At 57.6% G+C, this 25,482-nt stretch overlaps 2 protein-coding genes across 16 annotated transcripts in view; one reads left to right on the top strand and one right to left on the bottom strand.

Annotated features, from left to right (window-relative positions):
- Positions 1-13,439, top strand: part of CD99L2 (CD99 molecule like 2) — a 79,207-nt gene extending 65,768 nt beyond the window's left edge. For 4 of the 6 annotated variants that reach the window (XM_003135467.5, XM_013991049.3, XM_021080511.2 and 1 more), the window contains 5 exons: positions 5,313-5,351; positions 5,681-5,800; positions 9,261-9,278; positions 10,503-10,568; positions 11,441-13,439. In XM_003135467.5, coding sequence (XP_003135515.1) covers positions 5,313-5,351; positions 5,681-5,800; positions 9,261-9,278; positions 10,503-10,568; positions 11,441-11,505 — 308 coding nt within the window. In that variant the 3' untranslated portion in view covers positions 11,506-13,439. The remainder of the gene's footprint in view (positions 1-5,312; positions 5,352-5,680; positions 5,801-9,260; positions 9,279-10,502; positions 10,569-11,440) is intronic. The other 2 variants (XM_003135466.5, XM_085006778.1) reach the window with 1 other exon arrangement.
- A 1,403-nt stretch (positions 13,440-14,842) lies between these two features.
- MTMR1 (myotubularin related protein 1) overlaps positions 14,843-25,482 on the bottom strand; it is a 60,566-nt gene continuing 49,926 nt past the window's right edge. For all 10 annotated transcript variants that reach the window (XM_085006769.1, XM_085006770.1, XM_085006772.1 and 7 more), the window contains 3 exons: positions 23,224-23,337; positions 19,292-19,468; positions 14,843-16,727 (listed from right to left, as the gene is read on the bottom strand). In XM_085006769.1, coding sequence (XP_084862895.1) covers positions 16,566-16,727; positions 19,292-19,468; positions 23,224-23,337 — 453 coding nt within the window. In that variant the 3' untranslated portion in view covers positions 14,843-16,565. The remainder of the gene's footprint in view (positions 16,728-19,291; positions 19,469-23,223; positions 23,338-25,482) is intronic.

Here is a 25,482-nt window from a genome sequence, read left to right as displayed (position 1 = left end):
ATTCAGTGGCTTGAAGTACAACCCTCAGCAGCATCCATCTTCCCAAACGGAAGCAGCCAGGCCGCCTCCTCCCCTCCCCAGTCCGCAGTAGCCACTCTTGTGCCTTCTGTCGCTATGAAGTCAACTACTTTAGGGACCTTATTTATTACATATTGAAATTTGGCAGCACCTGCAGCATGCAGAAGTTCCCAAGCTGGGGATCAGACCTGTGCCATAGCAGTGACCTGGGCCACAGCTGTGACAACACCAGATCCTTAACCCCCTGAGCCACCAGGGAGCTCCTGGACGTCATTTACATGGAATCATTTACATGCTGTCAGGGTCCGCCCACGTTATCGCGCGGCTCCGTACGTCGTTCCTTCTTAACTTGTCCTTGTATAGATAACGCCACATTCTGTTCGACACGCTCCCTGGCGGGTCCTTAAAGAACTCTTCCATTTTTACTGTGTTTACAGTTACTCTGTTGAAGTATCTGGGCCTCTTGTGGCCCCTTACAAGCCATCGAGTTAGTCTCACGCAACAGGGAGCTGGGTCTCAATGGGGACACAGCCACAGCAAAGGGCTGAAGGAAAGGCTGGCCGGAGAAATACTGGCTAAAAGCCACCAGACATCTGCTGGCGACTTGGTGACCACCAAGTCCCCCAGGTGCTCTGCTCACTGTGGGAGCCGAACAGTTAGTGATCTGCCCCCAGACGGCCGAGTCCCTCTGAACAGCCGCCTCTGGAGCACTCGTCTTCATGTGTCTCTGCCTTCTTCGGACCCGTTTCCATATCTTTTTCAGCTTTTATAACAGAAAGAAATAGATTGTTTCAGATTGAGGGACGCCTCTCTGGTTGAAGTGTTCTAGAATGTGAAGAGACCCACTTAGCCCCTCAGAGCCTCTGCTCCCAACACACACACACGTGCAGCATGAACACAGGGCCCCTCTCGGAGGTCACTTCTCTGTGTCTTGGCAGCTCAACCTAGGAAGGCGGATTGCGGGGCTCGGGGTCACGTGGGACAGGGCACCTGCCACATCGTCTAGAAGGCAGGCCGCGCATCCTCTTCCCGGAGGTGGGAGATGGAGGCGGACTGGGCCTTGGAGACTCCGGAGCCGGGAGGAGCGGCAGCCGCTGCGGTCTGCCTGCGCCGCCGGGGTCTGGCTGGTGGTTCTCAGTTCAGTTTGGCTTTGTAACCATCGGTCATTTGCAGCAGGTGTTTTTGTCCTCTTTATTCATTTTTCAATTTAAAAAATTATTTTGCCTTTCTGCTGCCACTTCTTCTATAATGAAAATACATTTAAAAAATCAGAAAGCCCTAGCTGTGGTTCTGTGGGGTAGGCTGAAGTGGGGAATTTCTAGTACCTAGGAGGCGACTCGAGACGCTTTGGTATGTGATGGCGACTGATGTATCCTCGCCTGCCTTCTGGAGTCACGAGTATCTAAAACATACTGTCCTTGAAACTGAGGATCCCACCAGCGACCTGTGAAATAGCCACTCTCCAGTTGTGGGGAAATAGAGGTGGCTGGAGTTGCATGAAGCGTGCAGATTTTAGACATTTCAAAAAGTTATATGAAAAATACTTGTGTATTGTTTCACCGTCTAGGAAGCATCACTAGTGATACTCGGGCGTATGTGCTCGCAGTACTTTCTCTGTGCGTAAAGTATGCATTCATAAATGTTTGTGTTTATTTTTACAAAAACGGGGCGATGCTCCCCTTCGAACACCGGTTATTTATTCCGGAACACCCGGAGTGTCTTTTTCCGTCATTAAGGGTGCTCTGAGGCATCGTGTCCCCCGTCACACTACAGTGTCTTTCTGGACCTTATTTAACCGGGTCTCCCTTTGTCCAGGGAGACTCCCCCTCCAGCTCGTGACTGCTGTACGCAGTGCCACCGTGAAGACGCCCTCGCCACATGTGCAAAACCTTGATAGTCTGTCAAATTCCTAGAACGTGACTGGCGCCGTCACAGGCAGTGTAACTTTTGAAAGATGCAGCCCTTCAAGGGCTCTGCCAGATGGTGCTCCGGGAAGATGGAACCCGCTCCCTTGTCCAGCCCTGGGAAGTCAACAGGTACCCGTCTGCTCACACACACCCTGTCCCTGGGGACTCCGGTTTTGTAACCTTTGCGCATTTGATCTCAGTACAAGATGCTCTCCTGTCTAAATGTTAGCTTTTGGGGAATTCAAGACGCGAAATACTTTTCGCCTTTTTGTCTTATGGACACGCTGCTTCGTGTCGGTGCCGCTTGCCCGGCCTTAACTGGCGTCCGCATCTCTTCTCATTCATGCGGAGGGACTCTCTTTGTATTAGGGAGGATGACTCCAAACCATCTCAGTGACCTTTTCGCCAGCAGGTGAACCTTGGCATCCTTTCCACTTTTTGCCGCAATGGGATCAGTGCACCGGTTTCGTGTGGGCGCGTGTTTTCAGTTCTCTTGGGTGTCACGTGTGTCTAGACGCGGTGTCGTTCCGTCTTGTGATGACAGTGTGTTTACCTTTGAGAGGGAAGCCCAGCCTGCTTCCCACAGCGGTGTCTGAAAGGTCCGGTTTATTCACGCACACTCATTTACCTTTTCTTGGATCCTGGCCATCCGCGTGCGTGTGAAGTGGGAGCTCATGGCAGGTTGAGTCCCTGATGACTGAGGATGCCGAGCATCTTGTCATGTGCTTCTTGGCCATTCGCGTATCTCTCCAGAGAAGTGTCTGCACACCCTTTGTCCATTTGTAAATTGAATTGTTGGCTTTTTTATTGAGTTGTAGAAGTTCTTTATCCTAAATACCTGTCCCTTGTCACCTATAGGATTTGCCAGTGTCTCTTTCCATTTTGTGCGTCGTCTTTCCACTTTCTTGGTGACGTCCTATGAAGCACAAGGAGTTTTAATCTTGATGAGATCCAGTTATCCATTTGTTTTCTTTTGTTTCCTGTCTTTTTGTTGTACTGAAGTCTTCCCTTTTGATGTGCATTTGGTCTTTTCCAGTTCTTTAGGGTCAGCTTGAGGAAGTTAGCGCTTTTATGGCTTCATCCATTTTACCGTTATTGGAAACTGACTTCCGTGGGTGGTGTTGGTTTGGATACATTTGGTGGGTCAGTGGGTCATCAATTGGCCTACGTACATTTTGTAAAGGAACGGGATTCAGGCTGTGCTCGGAGGAAGTGAACAGAACTCAGTAGACAAGCAGGAATCAAGACCACGACACTGGCTCCGCTTACTCCAGCGGCAAGCCTTTATGGCTGACTTCCAGTTCATATAACTAGAAGGGATGGAAGGATCTAGAAGGACTGGGTTGTTATTTTCCAGTGGTACTTGAACCTCACACTATCTTCAGCCCAAGCGCCCATTTGAGCCCCGGCCAGGGTGACTTTTTTTGAGCGGGAATAACATTTGCGTGTCGTCTTCCTGGGATACTGCTGTTGTACAGTCGCAGGTGGTCAGATAGTCAGGAATCCCTGGAGCCTGAAGAATTGAGCTTTTGGGTCTTCTGATAGCCCGGGGCAGCCAGGCCTCTCCCTGTGCCCCTTGGAGGCGTGGTAGGCAGGGAGCCTTCCTGTTTCCATTTCGTGTAACACCATCACTGTCACCGTAGCTCGTGGCCATACAGATTGTGAGGTTCAAGTTGTTGGGAAGGAATCCTCGTGACCAAGTATTAATAAGGAAAGAGGGACTTGGGAACACTGAGCTTCATTCCACCTCGAGGGGAAAGAAAGAGTGGGCTCAACTGCTCATTCCTCCCGGGAAAGCGAGTGGCGTGAATCCGTCAGCAGAGGACGCCTGTTGGGGGGGGGGGGGGGCTCACCGCTACCCTTGACAGTGGCCACCTCCGGCACAGAAGAAGGGACCGGTGATGGGCCAGCACAGCTGGACCCCACGTCCTCACAGGTGACCTCACTGCTGACAGGCCAGGGACTCGTGTCCTCCTCTCAGCTCTGCTTTCTCCCGCAGCAGGATTGTGTCTTTGCAAATGCCCGTGCTTCTTGTTTTGCAAATAACCCGTCATTTCCCATCACGGGTGTGTCTGTAAAATGCCTGTAACTCAAGGACTCAGCCCCAGGTGGGAACAGAGCAAACCTCATTTTCTCCTCCAAGATTTTTTTTTAATAGACTTTAATTTTTTAGAGCAATTTTCGGTTCCCAGCAAAACGCAGCACGTCGTACAGAGAATCCCCAAACAGCCCCACTCCCGCCCGCCCGCCCGCAGAGTCCCCCACCGGAGGGGGTGCGTTTGTGACATTTCGTGAACCTACATCCCCCCGGGTTCGTTGATTGTGAAGGAAATGTCAGAGGCCGTGGCCTCCAGCCCAGAGCGGCTGCCCCGAGAGCCCCGGGCTCTGGGAACAGTCTCCCTCCCTTCACGAGCGTTCTGTCCCCGGGAGCAAGAGGGCACCCGGAAGGGCGCGCTCCAGGCTAGTTCATGTCCCCAAATGGCACCAGGTGCTTGTCAGGGAGCTGCCGTCTGGGCAGCGCGTGTGAGTGTGTGAACATGCTTAGTTTTGTGAAGTTTTGTCACGCAAGCAAAGAACAGCTCTGTCACCGCAGGGTCCTTCCGTGTCCCTTTCTAATCACAGCCAGCTCCATCCTCCTTCACCCTCCCTGACCCCTGGCAGCCACTCATCTAGTCCCCGTCTCTGCGGGATTGCAAAATACTAGATAACCGGATTGTCAGCCTGCCTCGGTTTATGTTTCAAGAACAGCTCCAACTCTGTGCCCGCCTGGAAACCTCCTGACAGCACGTAATCCTGCAGCACATGGGGAGGGCGCTGCGTGTGTGCCTAAGTGACAGGAACAGAAGCATCTGGATGTGAAGGAACGCGTGCGAAGGGCCAGGCGCGGGAGGAAAGCAGACAGATGGGAACTGTGATCTCTCCGGGTAGTGGTAGGATGATGGGTTATCTTCATGCTGGTCTTTCATCACTGTGTTTCTGGATTTAGATAAACAGTACAGGAGGCTGTGGCTCACGGGACATGCACAGCGCTGTTCGGAGTCAAGCTGGGGCCTGGTGGGGGCTCTGTTGCCGGCAAATCCCTCAGCACCTGCCCCCGCCCCCCTGCAGTAATGGGGCTGGGTGCCCCTGCCCCCGTGGATTGCAGAGAGCGCCAGGATGTAACACGTTCGGGGCACGGGCGCCGGCATTTGGAAGATACAAAGTTCCACCTGGCAGCCTGGGCTTGGCAGGTGATGGGCGGAAGGAAGCAGGTCTTGCTACAGTCAGAGATGCCGGCTGGGGCCTTTGGCACAGGTGGACTCAGAAGGGTCAGCGAGTCGGGAAGGAGCTGTCGCTCCTGAGCCGGTGGTCACAGCAGACACTGAGAGCTTTTTGTCCTTTCTGCAGGTGATGCCGGGTATGGCAGCAACGGTGACTCGGAATCCGGTGAGTTGGAGTGAGTCCTGGGGTTCATGCTTCCCCGGGCCCACCCTGTTTCCGCCAGAGAACCGTGCGGCCGACGGCAGGCTGCAGCCATTGAAGGGAGATCCGCATCAGAGTCTGGTTCCCAGGGAGGTGGCCCCACGGGAAGCACCCCCCCCCCGGCCTGTCTGGGCCTCGGGGAGGGCGGGGCTGCGCCAGTTGTACGGCCACCTTTCCAGCCGTTCACAGGGTCCATCCAGACAGGCAGCAGGCAGCACTGGCTTGGGGGTCACGGGCGTTTGAACAAGCTCAGCTGGGCGGCCTGACCCGCGTCTCTCCCCAACCTCGCCCAGGAATGTCGGCAGAGACCGGCACCATCGCCGGCGTGGCCAGCGCTCTGGCCATGGCTCTCATCGGCGCCGTGTCCAGCTACATCTCCTACCAGCAGAAGAAGTTCTGCTTCAGCATTCAGCGTAAGTGGCTCTGCCCCGCGGCCCCTTGCGGCTGTGCCCTCCCGTTCCTGTCCGTGACCCCCTGGGGACAGACGCAGGCCAGACGGAAGCGTGAACCAGCCCGGAAGGGAGGATTGGGCTGGACTCAATGACGTTGATCTTCCGAGGGGTTCAGCTCCCGGAAGCCCAAGTGACCCCTGGGTTTCTCCCTGAATTTCCCCGAGGCTCGGGGTCGCACCCCAGGGGCCGGGGGCCGTTGGAGGCAGAAGGCAGTGTCGCCGGGGTCTCAGAGCCCGCAGTGGCACCGTGGGGCAAGCCAGCGCCCACCATCCCCTCCGGTCCCAGGAGGATCAGGCAGCGTATGGAGTCGAGAATGGTTTTAAAGGAGCCGGGATGTAGGGGGAAGACGCGCCTGTGGTCCCCACCTGTCCACAGCAGCTTGGTGACACAGGGCTGCTTCGGCTGTAGCTGCGGGGCTCTCTGTGGCGCATAGACGGAATAGTTACTTATGTGGGATGTCTCCCAGGAGCCTGTGTTGGGGGAGCCCGTGGGGGACCCTGTCGAGAGTGAACGAGACCACGCTCGGTGGCTTTATAAGCACAGCGCAGATGTGTCGCTGTTTGATGAGCCTCGCTGAAGACGGGCGATTGTTAGTTCAAGTGGGAGAAGTCGTCCCCTGTGAGCCCCCCCACCCCCGCCCCGGCCTTGCTCTGGGCCTGGAGTGGAGCTTCTCGGAAGACAGACTTGGGTCCCAGAATGCTTTGCGTGTGTGTGTAGAGCTGGTTTTTTCATCTGGCCTCATGTTTGCTGCCTTGCTTCTTGTACCGTGTTCATGACCGGGGCCGCCGCAGAGAGCGCCGCAGGCTCCAGAGACACCGTTCACATCTCAGTGCACAGCCTGCACATCTGCTCCAGTGGCCCTGCTGGGGGGTCCTGTCCCGCCCGCCACAGTGGATCCAGAAGCTTGGCTTGTGGCGTCGGGTGAGAGGAGGAGTCCCAGGGAGCGCAGAGCTGGAGGCCGCGTTGGCCTTAGGCCTTTGCTCAAAAGCAAAGAAACTGAGTGGCTCAAAACCTATTTATTCTCTTCCAGTTGTGGAGGCCAGAAGTCCAAGGTCAGGGGGTCAGCGGGGCGGGTCCCCCTCTGGGGGAGGGTGCTTCCCTCTTCCTCCAGCTTGCTGCTGCCTCTGTCTGCAGGTGGCTTCTCCTCTGTCATCTTCTGTCTCTTAAAAGGGCACTTGTCATTGGATGTCAGACCCACCCTAAATCCAGGCTGATCTTATCTCAAGATCCTTCAGTTCATTAGCTCTGCAAAGACCGTTTTCCCAAATAACGCCACGTCCACAGGTTCCAGGGACGAGAGCGTGGCCTTATCCCTCAGGCGCCACCATTCACCCCGGTTCAGCATCATATCCCAGCAGTGAGATGGGACTTTAGAATGCACGTTGGGTACGAGAGACTAAAGGCTGGGCCTAAAGTTAGAGTAAGAATGGCTTCCTGGGCACTGCACGCTGCCCCTGCCTGCCCTGGCCCGACAGGGCAGCTGCCACGGCGCCCTCCTTCATGCCGCGGGGACGAGCCTGAGGGGGCTGTTGAAGGAACTCGCTCCAGATGGGAAGCAATGGATCCGGGCTGGAAGGCAAAGCGGGGAACTAGGAGGGGCGGGAAGAAAGGTTAATTTCCAGAGATGCAAACTGTTGCCTTTGGAGTGGCTAAGCGCTGAGAGCCGGCCGTGTAGCACAGGGAACTCGATCTAGTCGCTTAGGATGGAGCATGATCATGTGAGGAAAAAGAATGCGTACGTGGATGTGGGACTGGGTCAGCTGGCCGTACAGTCGAAAGCTGACAGAACACCGTAAACCAGCTCTGATGGAAAAAATAATCATCATTAAAAAACAAAAAAAAAAGGTTGATTTCCCCACCCCAGAATAGCAGGCTGGGTTGTATCTGTTAGGGAGGCAATAAGGTGAAGTGAAAATACATTCTTTTCACACCTGTTCCCTAAAACAAACAGGGGTGAGGTTTGGCAGATTGCATCCGTGAGCAAAGCCCAGTGAAAGGGGAGAATACGAAGGCCTTGGTGCACCGCCCTGAGGGTTGAGGTGGGGCCCGGGGAGGAGAAACCACCAGGAAGGGGCCCTGTGGCCAGCGAAGGCTCAGGCAGCAGGCCCGGAGGGCGTGGACGCCACCTCTCTCCGGGCGGCCGCGGGGCCGGGGGGTTGCTGGGCCGCGGGCTGCGGCTCCCGATCTGCCCAAAGGCCGGCCCCCCGCACTTTGCCCTCCGCCTGCCGCCGATGGCATCGCTGGCCCCGCACGGCCCTCCGTCCCTCAGCTGGCCTTTCATGCGAGTAACTGCCACCACTTCTAGTTTCGCTTCTGTGGCCGCTCCCTGTGTGGCCAGCACGGGCTTCCCATTGTCCAAGTCGGGTCCGCTCCCGCGTCCGTGGCCTCCGTCCCGAATTCCATCAGCACGTCGGGGGGCGCCTTTCCATCCCCACTGCCCTGTCCTCCATCTGGCTGCTTCCCCCTCCCTCCCGCCTGCTTCTCCCTGCACTGAGCAGCCCCGGGGACCTGTGTAAAGTGCACAGGGACAGCTCTGCCTGGCCCCCCCCACCCCAATTCCTTCCCGCCGCCCTCCAGGTCCTGCCGTTCAGAGCCCTTCATGGTCTGGCTCCATCACAGCCCTTGTCTTCCCCGGGCCCCTGTCCGCCGAAGCCCGTCTCCACGGCCGCACTGACCTCCCTGGGTGCACTCTGCCCTCTCCAGAGTCCTCTCCGCTGTGCCCTCGCCTCACCTAGCTGCCCCCACGTCCTTCCACCGTCCAGCCCAGAGGCTGTGTCTCGTGCCGCCACAGCGCCCCCTGCCGGCCTGCTGCGGGGCCGGCGGGGCGGGAGCGGGCCGCCCCCATCCCTCTGAGCTGCCAGCTCCGTGCGTGCGGACCGCGTGTGTTTCGGGCGTGGTGCCTCCTGCTCCTGGGCCCGGCTGGAGTCCGGAGGAGCCCCGTGGATGTTGGCGGGGTGGCTAAGCCCCTGGGAAGCTGAGGGTCAGGATGGGGTCCTCTCGCCGCCCTTCCTGCCAAAACTCTGCCCAGAGCGGGGACGTTGGGGAAGCTGAGCAGAAACCGCGGGGCAGAGACCCGGGGCGGGCAGGGGAGAAAGCCCACTGCACGGCGAGCGCGGAGCAGCAACTGCGCCGCAGATTCCGGGGACGCAGAACAGAAACCGCTCTGCACTCGTTGCACTGGCAAGACCCGGGGGACGGCCCGTGACGGCACGTGACTGCTGGGAGGGCCTGACCCCACCGTGGTGCTCAGGGGCTTCCCGTCTCACTGCCGCCAAAGAGGCCCTGGCCTTGGGGACCCTCTGCTTCCTCTGTCTCTGCCCTCAGTGCCAAGGGTCAGCGCGTGGCGCGGAAAGCCCACATGGTTTGTTGCCAGGGGCTGAGTTCTTGCTCCTGGGTCCTAAGCTTTGTGTCTTGCCTTCAGATGCAGCAGAAGGTCAAGGTAACAACGTGCTTTGACTCACTCATTTTCCTCTTCTGCTTTGGCCTCTACGTGCACTTCATCGTCCAGCCCTCCCCTCCTCGCTGCGCTCCTTCCTTCTTGCCACCCCCCTGCCCCTTCCCTGGTCCTCCCCAACTTGGCTGTGACCACTCTCACTTTTCCTTCTCCCCATATGAGGCGGGGTTGGGTGTGGCTGCGTTTCAGGGATGCTGGGCCGGGGGCAGAGGTCCTGTCTGGGGCTCAGCTGCCCACTGACGGCCGCCCCTGAGAGAACCAGGGGCTGCCCCGGGGCGGGAGACGGCCGGTGCCCACCGGCTTGGCAGCTGGGCAGCCATCGGGAGGCGCGGGGCGCATCCCCTGGCCCCTGCCTGGCAGCGGGGAACACCTTCCATGGGCTCTTTCACCCATCCTGCCAGGCCTGCCCATTAGCACCAGGCCGGGTGGGCGGCCCTTTCTATGAGGAGGGCCTAGATGCAGCCCAGGACGGTGGAGTGACTGACGCTGGTGCCTGTTCAGTCAGTTGATTGCTTAGAACGTGGCCCAGTTTGCCCCCACCGCGGGTTTATTGGGGGCGGGAACACAGGCTCTTGAGTCTCCGCAGGTGGCGTCCGGGTGCTGGCAGGCAGAGCGTGCTTTCTAGCCTGAGGGCCCCCTGGGCAGTAGGCCGGGGGGGTAGGGGTGGAGGGGGGAGCCCAGATAACGAACGAGACCGGAACAAGCTGTCGGTGTCCCTGGGCCGTCCACACCGCGGCAGGGACAGCACTTCCTCCCGCCAGCATCTCCGTCGTGAGGGCATCCCATCACCCGCCCCATCCCGCTCCGCCTCCATCAGCCACTCATGCAGCGCTTAGCTCCCTCTTTGCCTCCCTTGTCCTGGCACGTGGACCCATGGGTGGCACTGAGCTGCGCCATCGGGTGCCCCAACTGGGGAGCTGCCATGTGGCCCACAGTCCCACACATGGTGGCACCTGCCCTGGGTGGGGGGGTGAGGTGGCGGTCGGGGCCTTTGCCTGGTGTCACTTCTGAGGCTGATGGTGAGAACTCCTGGGTGGGGCACCACCTTCCCGGCCGCTCCTCACCCAGATCCGGGGACCAGGACGCTGTGTGGCCCCGGGTGCGGGAGTCTGAGGCTGATAAAGGGGGTTGGAGTGTTTCCGGAGTTCTCCATCATGGCTGGGGACCCTCTGGTGCTGCGTTGGTAACTCTGCCCTTTGCCTTGAGCAGAAGGTCTCAACGCGGACTACGTGAAGGGGGAAAACCTGGAGGCCGTCGTGTGCGAGGAGCCCCAAGGTGAGCCCCTCGAGGTTGCTGTCCCCGCTGGAAGCCTCCCGGCCGCTGGGGCCAGCACAGAGCAGAACCGGGCTGCGCAAGCAGTGGGGGTCCCCGCACCCTGCCCTGACCAGCCAGACTCCAGGGATGCGGGGCCCACAGGTGGGGCTGTCTGGGGACTTGGGCACACTGTCGTGCCCAGCCTCTGATCCCCGCCCGCAGAATCAGCCCCGCCGACAGAGCTGTGGGGAGTCTCCGCCCCAGACCCAGAACAGCCAGAGGCAGAGGCAGTAGGCCACCCCTACCCCGGGGCCTGTGCGCAGGAAGCACTTGCTGGCTGCAGACCACCAGCCATCACAGGCTGCATGAGGTCAGGCACTGGGTCTGGGGTGGCCGACGTCTCAAGGCAGACAGATCCTGTGGCCTCAGCACGCCAGCCAGGGAGTCAGGGAGCAGGCAGGAGTTTCAGCAGCCGAGGTCAGGCGGGTGTACACAGGGACTCGGGAGCCCACCTGCGCCTTTGCAGGGGCCCCCCATGGTCGCTTAGGATGCTGCATTTCAAGCGTGACAATGGACTCTACAGCAGCAGTCGCCGTGGTCCGTGTTTAAACTCCCGGCCACCATCGTGTGAGCATCTCCTAGGGGCCCGGTGCTGTGCTGAGTGCTTTCTTTGCAATAACCCCCAGCCGCTCCGCCGGGAGCATCCGTCTTACCGATAAGGGCGTGCAGGCCGAGCTGGTCTCCAGGGCGCAGAGCAGGCGCCAGCGGCCAGGTGTCCGGGGCAGACAGACGGGGGACCAGATTTCTGTGCCCAGGAGGAGCAGGGTTGTGGATCTGTGTCTCCTGCCTGGGCAGGACGGGACCCCCTTCTAACAGGCATCTCCTCTTCCTAGTGAAGTACTCGGCGCTGCAGACACAGTCCGCCGAGCCGCCGCCGCCCGAGCCACCCCGGATCTGAGCCCCGCTGGGCAGGCAGTGGGCACGCGTGGGGCCGCCGCTCATCACCCAGCTCCCAGTTTCATGCGGCCCCGCAGCTGCCACACTGCTCCTTCAATGTCATTGGCTTCTCGTCGTTCCCAGTGTCCCAGATGAGCTCGGGGTGTTTGTGAGTTTGGTTCGCATGCCCACCCTGCCTCTGTGGAGCCGGGCCGCGGAAATCCGAGACCCCGCTCGCCAGAGAGCCGGGACCAGCCCCAGGAGCCGCGGGGTCACGGGTGCCCCAGGCCCCCCTGGCCTGAGCCGCCTGGGAGGGGGAGGCGGGGAGGAGAGTGAACCCAGCCCGTGACCCCTCCACGCTGCGGTGCCTGGCCGCCGGGCACCCTGGCCCGGAGGGACCTTCAGCAGGGCCCAGCGGCCAGGAGCCAAGCAGCGAGTGGCAGGGCACCCACCCTGCACGCACGCCCTGCCCGCTGATTTGACTTGCTCCTCCCTTCCGGTCGCAGCCCTTAAGCTGCTGGGCTTCCTGAGCGCTGCTCCCCGTGGTGGCTTTTCACTTATTTAAGTGCTAGCACCCGTGTCACAGTAGGCCGCCCTGAGACTTGAATCTTCTGGACACGTAGGAAGCTTTGGCTCTCAGGCCTGATTCCTATCTGATTCCAGAGGACTGGGTGTGGTCTCCAAGCTGACACGATTCACTTTTAGGAATCATTTAAGCCGTGCTTGCGAGTTTCACACGACGGAAGGGGTGCTCACCCCCCACCCGGGCGTGGGCTCATTTGGTGGCAGAGCTCCAGCCGTCCAGCACGCACGGAGAAGCCTGAAGCCTGCCCGCGGGTCGCTTGGAGTTTATGGGGAGGGGGACGTTGGCTTGGTTTGGGAAACATCCTACCTGGGGGAGGGCGCCTGGGGCCCGCGGGCGCTGCCTGGGCTGGGCCGGAGCAGAGCTGCGCTGCTGTCCCGGGCTGAGCTCACGTCTCGAGCCGCAGCTACTGTGAAGGAGCCTGCGGGGTCCTGCCCACCTCCACCTGCTGCAGGCCGGTCCCACGTGGTCCCCGGGCGGTGTCGGCTGCGCTGGCTGAGGCCCAGGGAGACCGCAGGCTGCAGAGCGGGGGCGCCCCACGAGGCCCCTGCCCCCAGGCTCAGGCCAGGCAGGCCGGGTGCCCGGGCCGGGAGGGCAAAGGGCTGCCCGTTCTCCCCCCCCCCCGCCCCACCCTCACGGGCTGGATTGTTGCCAACTTGGCCCCATGGGCCAGGCCTGTGGAGGACTTGTGCATTTGAGCCTGCTGGTGCGTGAACAGGGTGGCCTCAGGGCCCAGGGAGGGCCAGTGTCCTGCACCAGGAGCTGGGGAGGGATCGGGGCGGCAGTTTAGAGGAGGAGCGAGGCAGCGCTTGTTCGTGGTCGGATGCTTCTCTCCCTGCCACCAGGGAGCTGGGACGTGTACAAAGAAGTCACAGTCAACGGCAGCGACTGGGAAGAGCGAGGTGGCCGTGTGACCCCGTGGTCACCTTAGCTCTGCAGCCAGGACCCTCCGAGGGGGAAGGCGCTGACAGCCTGGCTGTGGTGTCGTCAGCGCTCGCTGTGAAGCCGTCTCCTGCCCCGTCTGCCCTTCTGCGTCCAGCTTGGTGCCCGCTGTGACCGGTGCTGGCAGAGCTCTCAGCCCGGGGCCTCTTGGAGCCGTGTCCGCCCGAACGGGGCCTTGGCAGCTCGGGCCCATCCCGGGCACCGGCGGAGACAGCGACGAGAAAAGCCAGCTGGCAGCGCCCGAGCCCTGTGCGCTTAACTGGGGTGGGGGCTGCGCGGTTCTGGGAACCCGGGGCGCGCGGGGCGAGCCCGGCTCTGAGGAGGGAGGCTGGAGGCTGAGCTCCGCGGCCCCTGTCCGTTTTCTGTGCTTGTGATTACCTGTGAGTTGTACGCCGTCTCGTGTTTGCATTAAATAAAACCGAGCCTAACAAGTCCCTGTGTCCCGCTGGCACGAAGGCCCGCCCTTTGTCGAGCGATGCTCTTGGTTCCTACGCGTGGGGAGCCGACCGCCTTCCCCGCCTTCCCCACCCTCCCTGGCCAAAGGCCTTTCTCAGGAAGGCCGGGCTGCCCCTCGTGGTGCAGGGGAGCTGAGGCCTGGACGCCGAGGGACGTGCCCAATGTCACAGGGGTGGGCAGAGGCAGGCCCCCTGACTCCCAAGTCTGCCTCTTTGTCTGTCTTCAGAGAAAGCCAGTACCCACCAAGGGTTGACCTGGGTGACGTGCCAGGCCCAGGCCCCCGCCCGTCACCCACTGCCATGTGTGGCGTGGTCCGCCGGGAATGAAGTGTGCCCTTGTCACACTGTGTGTCTCGCAGCCTGAAGAGATTGCGAGGGAGATGGGGGGGGGGTTCACGGTGAGGGGGTTGGCATTTTTGTGCCATGCCAGCCTTGTGATAAAATGGTACCAAGTTCTCAAACCCAACCCCCACATGACTTCTGGGCCGAAGTTCTGTGCCCCATCCCAAGGCTTGCTGCTCAGGCATGCAGCCGTAATGACAGCGCATGGGGGGAGGACAGGCCGGGGTCGCACTTGCCTCCCAGGGGTCTCCAGTCCTGTCCTCGAATCTTCAGCGTTTTCTGAAGGTTAAGGTGCAGGGAGGTTTAGATTGTAAAACCAGAGTAATCCGGAGCTCCCGTCGTGGCTCAGCAGTAGCAAACCCAACTAGGATCCATGAGGATGCAGGTTGGATCCCTAGCCTTGCTCCGTGGGTTAAGGAGCTGGAGTTTGCCATGAGCTATGGTGTGGGTCGCAGAAGCAGCTTGGATCTGGCGTGGCTGTGACTGTGGTGTAGGTTGGCAGCTGTAACTCTGATTCGACCCCTAGCCTGGGAACCTCCATATATATGCCATGGGTTTGGCCCTAAAAAAAAAAAAAAAAAAAAAAGTAACCCATTTCAACCAAAACATTCAAATCGTGTGATAAACTGCATTTACAACTTACCAAATGAGTTCGATCACATAAGGGTAGTTTACATATATTAATGTACTTGGGACAAGATAAGTTTGTATTGACTGTTTACTAATATTCCCCAAGGGAAAAATCACCAAAATACTTGAAAAAAGACAATCTCGGAGTTCCCGTTGTGGCTCAGTGGAAACGAATCCAACTAGGAACCATGAGGTTGCAGGTTCAATCCCTGGCCTTGCTCAGTGGGTTAACGATCCGGCGTTGCCACGAGCTGTGGTGTAGGTCACAGAAGCGGCTCGGATCCCGCGTTGCTGTGGCTGGGGTGCAGGCCGGCAGCTGTAGCTCGGATTGGACCCCTAGCCTGGGAACCTCCATGTGCTGCAGGTGCGGCCCTAAAAAAACAGCCAAAAAAAAAGACAACCAAAAATGAGACCATGGAGCAAACATTTTAATTACAGATTGAAACAGTGCATCAGATGAGGCAAATACGATACTGTACCAGTCTTTAAAAATCTGAACCGTAAAGGTTTTTACATTCTAGAACACTTAAATAAAACTGAAAAAAAAAAAAAGAATTGCTTAAGTAACAAAACTATACTTCAGGTTGTTTTAGAAACAGCTCTGTGATACATACCAAGAAAACTGATCTGTTGTGCTGCTTTCAAACCGAATGGGTGCGTCTGGGACCTAGCGCGGGGCGGGGGGGGGGGGGGCTGACCTTGGCATGAACAAGCCCTCTTGGCTTCTCTGGATCTGTCAAAAGCATCACCCAGTCCACACCAAGGTTAGTAGTCTTCATGCAGCTGGGGGAATTATGTGATATTTCGAGGGGGGGGGGGGAATTAGGAAATGTCCCCATTTTTAAAAAATCAGTATTATCAACAATTAATCCAGTTTATCCATTCATAATTAGGCTTTCAGCTAATGGCTGGAAGCATAAATCACAAGCTAATACCAATTAAACCACAGTTTAGAAACAAATCCCGCAGAGGATAAAAATGGAGACGATTTTAGGTTATCAAATTACCTTGAATAAATATTTGCTACCTACAGATACCAGATAATTTTCTCTAAGAATCAGAAGGTTCCAAGTTGAAAAAACATCTATTCCCTAAGTAGCTGAGTGTAAAAAACCTTTAAGAATTTTCGGTAAAAATAAGGTGAATATGTTGGACTTTGGGTCACATGCCCTAACCTGAAAGCAGCCCGGGCACGCCGACGCAGGTGCCCGCGGAGCGGCTGCCCCTCCCGCGGCATGCTGAGTGCCCGCAGCGGCGGGGGGGGGCCCAGGGGCGGGCAGTGCCACGGCCCGCGGGGGGGGCTCTGCGCTCCGGCGGCGGATGGGTCAGGAACTCCGCCCAGACCGACGGGCCGGCCAGGGACGGGCCGGCGCGAGGCGAGGCGAGGCGGGGGCTGAGGGCGGCGACAGAGACGGAGACGGGGGAGGCGCGGGCTCGGCTCCCGGCCTCGGCCTCCGGGGCCCCAGGCGGCCGCGGCAGGAATACCGCGAGGGCGCGCGTCTTGCGCAGGGAGCGCCGCCGCGGCCGAGCCCCGCAGAGGCCGGGGGCGGTGGGGGCTCCGTCCGCGGGGCTCGCCGGGCCAGCCCTGGGGACAGCCGGGCGGCCGGGGCCAGAGCCGGGGGCGGACAGTCACAGTCAGGTCGTGGGGCCGACGTACCGCGACGAGGCAGCGTGCGCGCCGCCTGGAGGCCCGGCGGGGCCGGGCCGGGGAAGCCGCTCCCCCGCGGAGACCGGCCTCAACATAAAAAAAAGGGCGTAGGAAAATAAAGGCGTGTTTCTCTCGTTTAAAAATACCCTCTATGTACACGGCCGGCCGGCCGGAGCGGGCACGGGGAGCCCTGGCGCGGAGAAGCACGGGCAGGGGCCGGGGTCTGTCCTCCAGCAGGTGTCACCTTTCAACGCGGCGGGCGGGCGCGGCCACGGGCCTGAGCCCGCGGGCTGCTCTTCCACGAGGACGTCCCGCCTCGAGCCTCGGCGTCGCCTGGCACTCACCCGAGTGTCTCCCACGCGCTGGGCAAGCGCTGGCAGGTGGCCAGCAGGTGTTCACAACACAACAGCACTGGACGACAGAGGGAGCTGCCACCTAGCACACCGACGGGCGCCGGGGCGGCCCGAGGGCAGGGCCGGCCGTCACACCGAGGTGTGGACAGGCGTGCCCGAGTGTGCCGGCGAGGAGCCGCGCTCAGAAGAGGACGAGGCGCGCGTGGCCACCTCCCGCTGCAGGTCCTCCACCCTCTTCTGCAGCTCCGCGCGGATGGCCAGCAGCTCCTTGAGGTTCTGGTGGATGGGCATCTGCGGGCAGACACGTGGCCTCAGCACCCGGCCTCCCCAGCCGGCCCTCCAGCTGGCACCAGGCTGGCCCTGGTCGCACTCTGCCCTCCTTCCCGGCTGGCTGGGTCCCCAGAGGAGACAAGGAGCCAAGACTGTGGGCCAAGCAGGCAGGGGCAGCCCCCCCCCCAACCTTGTGTCGGTGCATCTGTGTAAACAGCTCTGCCGACTGAAAAGACGGGTTGTTTTATGGGTCCCGGGCAGAGGCAGGCGCCCTGGTGGAGGGCGGCTCCCCCTCCCTCCCGGTCTCGGTCTCTCCATCCCGCCCCTAAACCCACTGGGGGGAGGGGGAGGGTTCTCCTGGGCCCCGGGGCCTCCCCATCTGACCACTTGCTCAGGAGCTGTCCTTGGCACCTGCCGGGGGCCCAGAGAGCCCAGACTCGGGGTTTCCCTGGAGGAGCGAGACAGAGTGGGGAGGGAAGTCGCCAGCCGAGGGGCACAGGAGGCATGGGGTGGGGTCCAGGGAACCACCCCTGCTTCACTCGTCCCCCGTCTGGGCTCTGCACAGCAGCCACAGGCCTGCGTCCTGAGCCTCAGCCAGGCCCAGGGACACGCACTGAACATGCGCCAGTGACTTCTTCCTGCTGCCCTGAAGGTGAGATTCTGACCTTGGCCTCCCAACCTGCCCTCCCTGCTCACCTCTCATCAGGTCCTGCCTCTGCTCCCCTCCTGCATTCCAGAACCTTCCAGGTTTGGGAAGAAGCCAGGCCTGCACAGTCCCTTCTGCTTGGGGCACCCACTCCCCACCCGTTTCATTCACAGGCTGGGCATCATCCTGCAGGGGCTGCCCGCAGACCACGTGCCCGGGGTGGGGAGCCTTCCAGCGACGCCACTCCTGCCAGGCCTGCAGGTTTCTGCCTGCCATCCCCCTGCAGAGGGATGTCCCCCTGCAGAGGGGTGCCGATGGTGACACCCAGGGGAGGAAGCAGGAAGGCAGGAGCCAGACGAGACCAGAGAGTGAACGACCAGAGAGATGGGAGACAGGACAGGGACGGCAGAGACAGGGACCGATGACCTGAGTAGGCGTCACAATGGGGGGGGGGGGCTGGGGGGGCGGCCTCCAACACAGAAGGGCGCTCGAGAACCAGCACCGGGAGGCTAAGAACAGACTCCTGACTTTGACCCCAAGAAGAAGGGAGGGGATGGCAGTGTGGGAGTCTGAGGGCAGAGGCCCCCCAAAACAAGGCACATTGCCTCATTTGTCCCCGATTCCAGAGGCCATTGGGAGGCGGGTCACAGCTCCCCTCTTGGGCCTTCCAGTCCCCCTTCTGGGTAGCACAGTGGGGGTGCAGAGAGCAAGGGCAGCCCCTGGCGGCCCGCGAGCACTGTGCCTGTGCTCTGTAGGGACCCGTTTCCCACTTGCACCCCCGAGAGGTCTCGGGGCCCAGGGCCCTTGCCCACAGCGGCATCGAGTCAGCGCCAGAGACGGGCCTGGCCAGGGTGCGTCCTTCCCTGCTCTGACCTTGTGGGCCAGGTGGTAAAAGCGCAGGTGCCTGGGGCCTGGCGGGCTGTCCCCTTGCCGCTTGTCCCATGCTCTTGGGGCCTGGGGGCACCCTGGAGAGCCTCGTCTTGGAGCAGCTATGGCTCCCGACCCCATGACCGTCGGGAGCTGACGGCTCAGACAAGTAAGGATCTGAGTACATTCTAGAAGAGGTGAGTCCATCCCTACCCCACGTCCACAGGCTGAAGCCTAAACTTAGAAGGTGGCCAGCTGGGAAGCAGGGTCCTTAGAGACATCACAGGGTTAAGGACGTAGGGTCCTTAGAGACAGAGAGGGGACATGTGGACACACAGATGCACGGACGGAAGACGACGTGAGCAGACACAGGGAGGAGAAGGCTGTCGACGAGCCAGGGCAAGGGGCCTGGAACGCATCCTGCCTGCACCTTAACCCTGGACGTGCGGCCTCCGGAACCGGGGCCCAGGACTTTCTGTCGTTACCCACCCGTTCTGTGGACTCTGTCACGGCTGCCCCAGCAAACAGACAGAGGCGACCTGCCTGGAGAGGCTTGAGGACGCTGACGGAGGGAGCGGGGAGGAGAGAGCGGGTGGAGAGCAGAGGCAGAGGTGCATGCGGGGGCCTGGAGACAGGAAACCCTCAGAATCTCAACTTCAAAAGGACACCTCGGCAGAGAGCCATTGGTGGAAGAGCTCGGGGACAGGGCAGGCAGGGCCGAGGCCTCGGGGGCCCCTCACCTCGGAGGGGCCTGAGCGCGACCGCACAGCAGCAAGGGCCGCCTGGCCCTGCTGGGCGCCGTTCTGTACGGTTCCCTCAGTCGCAGGAGAGGCCACCATTACAGGTGTGGCAGGGAGGGGGACACCACTGAGTCAGGTCAGTGGAAGGACTAAGGAGCAAATGCACTAACTTCGAACCCTCCTCCTCTACGGGCCATGAACGCGAAGGACCCGAAGGACGGACGGAGCCCCGAGAGCCGGGCGGGACCTGCGGCAGAACCACCCCCCGCTACCGCACCATCCAAACGCGGGCAGAACGACTGGCTCTTCTGAAAAGGAAAGCAAAACAATACCTGAGGCCTCATTCGCGGATTCCACCGTACGTAATAGTTTACCCACAATTCCAAATGACTCAGACTAGCCACAGGATAGAGGACGTGGTTTTCATAGTTCACAAAGAAGGGATTCGAAAATTCATCAAGCTGGCTATTGACGTAGGACCATAAAGATACAGTCTTTGTATATACATCCTGAAACACAAAACAAAATACCCTGGAATAAATTCCACTTTCCTTCACACCCTCAAGAATTTGTATCCTGTAGAGAAATGGACTTGAATAATGAAGTGAGTTCAAATGATACAAATTCAGGAACATTTATGAGCTCCCTGGTAGCACGTCAGGTTAAGGATCCAGCATTGTCACTGCAGCAGCTTGGGTCACTGCTGTGGCATGGGTTCTATCCCTGGCCCAAGAAATTTCCACATGCCATGGGTGCAGAAGAAAAAAAGTTTTTATGGGAGTTTGCATTGCGGCTCAGCAGGTTAAGGACCCAGCGCTGCCTCCATGAAGATGCAGATTCGATCCCTGGCCCGCTCAGTGGGTTAAGGATGTGGGCGTTGCTGCAAGCCGTGGCGTAGGGCACAGATGCGCTCGGATCTGGTGTTGCCGTGGCTGTGGTGCAGGCCGGCAGCTGCAGCTCCCAATTCAACCCCTGGCCCGGGAACTTCCATGCGCTGAAGCAGCAGCCATAAAAAGAAAAAAAAAGGCTAGGAACATTTATTAAGCCCTACCCCACCCCTCTGCACACATGCCCTTATGCTGGGCATGACCTAAAAACACATTGGTTACTTCCTAGAAAAAGGTCCTGCTGAGGTAGGTGACATCTGTGACTGTGTCTCTACAAAGGGAGAATAAGAACGGTCGAAAAATCCCTGGATGAGGGGGCCCATATTTAATAAATACATTTTTTTTTTTTGTCTTTTTAGGGCCGCACCCACAGCATATGGAGGTTCCCAGGCTAGGAGTCAAATTGGAGCTTTAGCTGCCGGCCTATGCCAGAGCCACAGCAATGCAGGATCCTTAACCCACTGAGCGAGGCCAGGGATCAAACCCACGTCCCCGTGGATATTAGTTGAGTTCCTAACCTGCTGAGCCACAACAGGAACTCCTAACAAGTACATTTTTTATTCTTATTTGCAGCTTCCTTGTGTGATACTTAATATTAGGAGCTATGCGCAGAATTTACAGGAAAGAATCCTTTCACTGGAAAATCACAGCCATGCCAGGGGAAGGGGGAGCTGTGGGTGGCAGGCTGGAGAGGCCTCGTGTAGAGAATATACAGTTAAATTAGAGATCCCACCTCCCAATCGGACAGTACACTGTTTAGAAATGCTGCAAACTCTTTGCAGTGGTCATCGCAAACACCCCAACCCACACACACGACGGGGCACATAAATACTAAACATCAGTCAAGGACAGTGATAAAGTCAAAATGAGCAAACGGTGAGGCCAGGAGTGTTTTCTGCCATTCTGCTGCTCCCGAGCCAGCTGATTCTTCACAAGTTATCTAGACACAGAAAATTCAATTAGGACTGTTTTATATTTTATATTCATAAGAGAAACAACAGTAGTGATTCAAGGAGCCCCAACAGCCAAAACCATCTTGGAAAAAAAGAACAAATCTGAGACGTCTCACATGTCCCAGTTTCAAAACTACCACAAAGCTGCAATAGTCGCTACAGTCAGTACTGGCACAGGCTGGACAGACACATCAATGGAGCAGAACTGACAGCACGCAAATGAACCTGCACATTTATGGTTGACCGATTTTCAACAAGGATGCCAAAAAAAAAAAAAAAAAAAATCAGTGGGAGAAAGCTAGTCTTTCCAACAAACAGTGCTGAGACAACTGGATAACCAATGCAAAAAAAAAAAAAAAAAAAAAATGAAGCTGAACTCTTAACCTCACACCGCATACAAAAGGTAACCCAAATGGACCAGAGGCCTAAATATAAGAGCTAAAAGTATAAAACTCTCAGAAGAAAACATAGGCTTAAATCTTCATGACCTTGGGTTAGGCAATGGTTTCTTAGATATGACTCCAAAGGCACAAGCAACAATAAAACATAACTTGGACTTCATCAAAATTAAAGACTTGTGTGTTTCATATGACACCATCAAAATAGTGAAAAGACACTGCACAGAACAGGAGAGAATATTTGCAGATCTCATCTGATAAGGGACTTGTGTATATAAAGAATGCATAAGGAACTCTTTCACTCAATAATAAAAAGATAATGGAAATAAAAATGGGCAAAGGATCTGAATAAACATTTGTCTACACACCTATAGAGACAGCCAATGAGCACATGAAAAGATGTTGCACTGGTGGTGGGAATGTAAACTGATACGAGCACTAAGGAAGACAGCATGGAGGTTCCTCAGAAAACTACAGAACTGCCATCTGACCCAGCAACCCACTGCTGGGCATCTATCCAGACAAAACTGTCCTTGAAAAAGACACGGGCACCCCTATGTTCATTGCAGCACTATTCACAACAGCCAAGACATGGAAACAACCTAAATGCCCATCCGCAGATGATTGGATTAGGAAGACGTGGTATATATACACAATGGACTACTACTCAGCCATTAAAAAGAACAAAATAATGCCATCTGCAGCACCATGGACGGACCTAGAGACTCTCATCCTAAGTGAAGTAAGTCAGAAAGATGGACAAACACCACATGATATCACTCATAAATGGAATCTCATATATGGCACAAATGACCCTTTCCACAGAAAAGAAACTCATGGACTTGGAGAACAGACGTGTGGTTGCCCAGGGGGACGGGGAGGGAGTGGGATGGACGGGGTGTTAACAGATGCACACTCTTGCCTTTGGAGTGGATAAGCAATGAGGTCCTGCTGTGTAGCACAGGGAACTGTATCTAGTCCCTCGTAATGATGGAGGCTAATGTGAGAGAAGCAATGTATGTACATGTGTGACTGGGTCACTTTGCTGCCCTGCAGAAACGGACACAACATTGTAAACCAACTAGAATAAAAAAAATTTTTTTAAGGGGGGGGGGGGAGAGACCACGTGGGGAAGGCCAGCAGAGCAGGGGAGGACCAGAGAGGGTGTGGGCGCGGGATGAGGGGCTGGCTGAGGGGAGGCTGCCCAGGGAGGGGGAGCTGGGCTCTGGGCCCGCCGCCGCCGTCTCCCGAGTTCTCTGATGGTCCAGCACGCTGAGCCCGCAGCCAGCAATCCTTTTCTATGAACCAGGGGACATTCTTTTTAAGGACCGCACCCTCGGCATATGGAGGTTCCCAGGCTCGGGGTCGAGTCAGCGCTACAGCTGCCAGCCTAGGCCACAGCCACAGCAACGCAGGATCCGAGCCGCGTCTGCAACCTACACCACAGCTCACGGCAACGCCGGATCCTCAACCCACGAAGCAAGGCCAGGGATTGAACCCGCAACCTCACGGTTCCTAGTCGGATTCGTTAACCACTGCGCCACGATGGGAACGCCCAGGGGACATTCTTAAAACTGCGTCCTGACTTTTGATAGTTTCTGTCTTTGACTCCAAAGTGAGGAGAAAAGGAAGTGGTGAGTCTAACTGTGAGAAGCTTGCCACCTAGAGAGAGGCTGGGCTCATCTACAGACTTGTCCTCAGTCCCCTGGCACCCTTCTGCCCCACAGCCCAGAGGACAACAAGCAGGAGCCTTGCATTCCGGAATCTAGTACTGACCCTAGAGTGCTCGAGAGCTGTGGCTCCCTGGGCCCCGGGGCCCAGAAAGTACGGCCTCTCATCCAACAACCAGGAAGATGAGCACCTTGCGCTGGGCCGGGGGACCCTGGGAGGGCATTTAGCACAGGGCCTCCGCTCAGACAGCAGCAGGGCGAGACCCAGGCCCCTCTGCTTCCAGACCCTTCGACGGCGGCCCTCCACGGGAAGGGCACCGAGCAGCCAGCAAAGCAGGGAGACGAAATGCACGTACCTCTTTGAACCGCTGCTGTTCACAGTCGCATAAGAAAGTCCCAAAGAGGCAGCTGTAGAGGTGGTCCAGCACCGTCATCAGGAACAGCTCGTTAAACTCGAAGGCTGAGGGGAACTGACACGGAGAGAGAAATGAGGTGTCGTTTTCAGCTTCGGACTCTAAAACGATCTGGTACCAATGCGTCGTGGAAGACGGCGGATGCCAACTGGGAGTGGGGTCGACGGTTAAAAGGAAGACCGAGCCCCGTGGAACGCAGCCATGTCCAGGCGCCAGTCCAGGCTCACAGATCCGGCGCGGACACAGCCTGAGCCACAGAAACCGCCGGACCGAGCGGTGCCCACCAGAGCTTCCGGAGCTTCTCCTCCTCACCGTGATGGGAGGACTGGGCCTACATTCGCCCTTCTTCCAGAAACAACTAGAAAGCTGGACGAACTTTAGGAAATAGTTCTTCCAGACCCTGGCAACAGGCAGCAGCACGGGGCCGTGCCGCCCCCGCCCCCGCCCCCGGACGGAAACCGACGAGCCACGGACCCGGCTGTCGCCCCATCTTTCACCTGGACGCACGTCCTGAGTCCCGGAGAAAAGGAGGGGGTTCCCGGGCACCGCGCGGGCACCAAACGTGCCTCAAGAAGAAAGGCCAAGTCTTTATCTATTAAAGAAACAACTCCATATTAAAAACCTTCCCACAGAGACAACTCCATGAACATGCGACCGATCGGGCTTTGCCTGGGGACACAGGGAGGCTGGTTTAAGAGCTGAAGATCAGTGTTAGCCAGGAGAAAAAAAAAAAATATTAACAGAACAAGGGAGAAAACTACTTGGTCCTCTCAATTGCTGTTGTAGGTTAATTCTTAATGGGGTTGAGCAGAATTCCAGCCAAGAATAACCACGGCCAGGAGGTTCTAGCCGGTAGGTGACACTTAGCGGACAGGAGGGGCCATCTGGAATGCTAGTGACGAGCCTCGCAGCAGGCAGGTACGGGCCTCCCCCGCACCAGTGGAGCAAAGCCAATCAGAACCAAACCAAAGAGAACTACCCTGGCATGGTTTTATTTGTCAGCTGACTTTAAAGACCGAGTCCCTCATCAGAGATGTTTGCCCACTAGCGCAACCGACCCTGTCACCGCGAGCGTGACAACCAGGGTCACCGAGAGAGGGTTTCTTTTTTAAGCTTACCTTTATTGCTTTGCTAGACCAGAGGCAAGCTTCTCAATTAGACACAATGGTCACGGTCCATTCGGGGCCGTGCAAACTCCATCTGAAATTGCTCTCTTCCCCCCGCTCCCCAGGACTGTTACACTGGCCCCTGTGAGGGATTCTGCTCGGCTGCCCAGACCGAGACTCGCCTCTGTCTCCGCCTTAAGGTCGCTCCCTGAGAAACACACAGCTCTTGTAAGGAACCACATCAGAACACCCCGTCCACAGAAGCCTCTGGAAACTAGCTGTGGAGGTGGGTGAACTAAATCTGGCTGAAATGCTGGAGAGCTCCCCTGGGTAACCCTCTCTCAGAGCCTTTGGGATCACTCCTTGCAACTCTGACAATGACCTCACGGCCCCGAAGGCTGTCTTTTAAAAGGTCAAGTACATTATGTCCATTCTGCCTGGTAATTTTCTAGGCAACCTGGTTATGCTCTATTTATAAATTATTGGCACCATGAAATTTGGGAATTTTAAGCAAAAATGTAAAACGTATGTATACTAAAGCTTTATTTAAATCAAGGATGGAAATGGAAGGTCTGGATCTTATTTTCAAACAGTGAAAAATACACATTTACTAACAGGACAGCAAAGCTCCTATTGACATGTTTTTTGAAACATGTTCTTTTCTAACCCCGAGCCCGCATTCTGGATCTGGGAGCTTGGTTGGGGGTGTTTGTAATGTTTACTGTGTTTTAAAGAAAATAAGGGGTTTGGGTTGGAACATTTCGGATGCCTCTTACAGCTTTAAGATTCTGTCCACGAAATGCATATGACTCATTTCTTCTACAATAACATTGTTAGTGCATATTAGGAGACACACCAAGGATCAGTCTATCAACTGAGTGACGGAGGTGTGCAGCTTGTTAGCAGAGATCCATGAACGCGACAAGACTGACCCTTTTGTTAGGTTTCCTACTGCTAAATCAAGCAAGCTAGATCAGCCCAGCAGGTGGAGCAGGATGGGAGGTCAGAGTGCGCGGGGCCCAGGCCCAGCCCATCAGCACCCACGACACCGGAACACAAGGGTGCCGACTCCCTGTTAGGTCAGGACTGCTCCTCA

This window comes from Sus scrofa, chromosome X, assembly GCF_054392235.1.
Source record: "Sus scrofa isolate SSC_HxYL_T2T_F1_AM1 chromosome X, Sscrofa_HxYL_maternal_Yorkshire_Landrace_v2.0, whole genome shotgun sequence".
Lineage (NCBI taxonomy): Eukaryota > Metazoa > Chordata > Mammalia > Artiodactyla > Suidae > Sus > Sus scrofa.
Note: the sequence above shows the minus strand (reverse complement) of the source record. Positions and strands in the feature narration are given on the sequence as shown.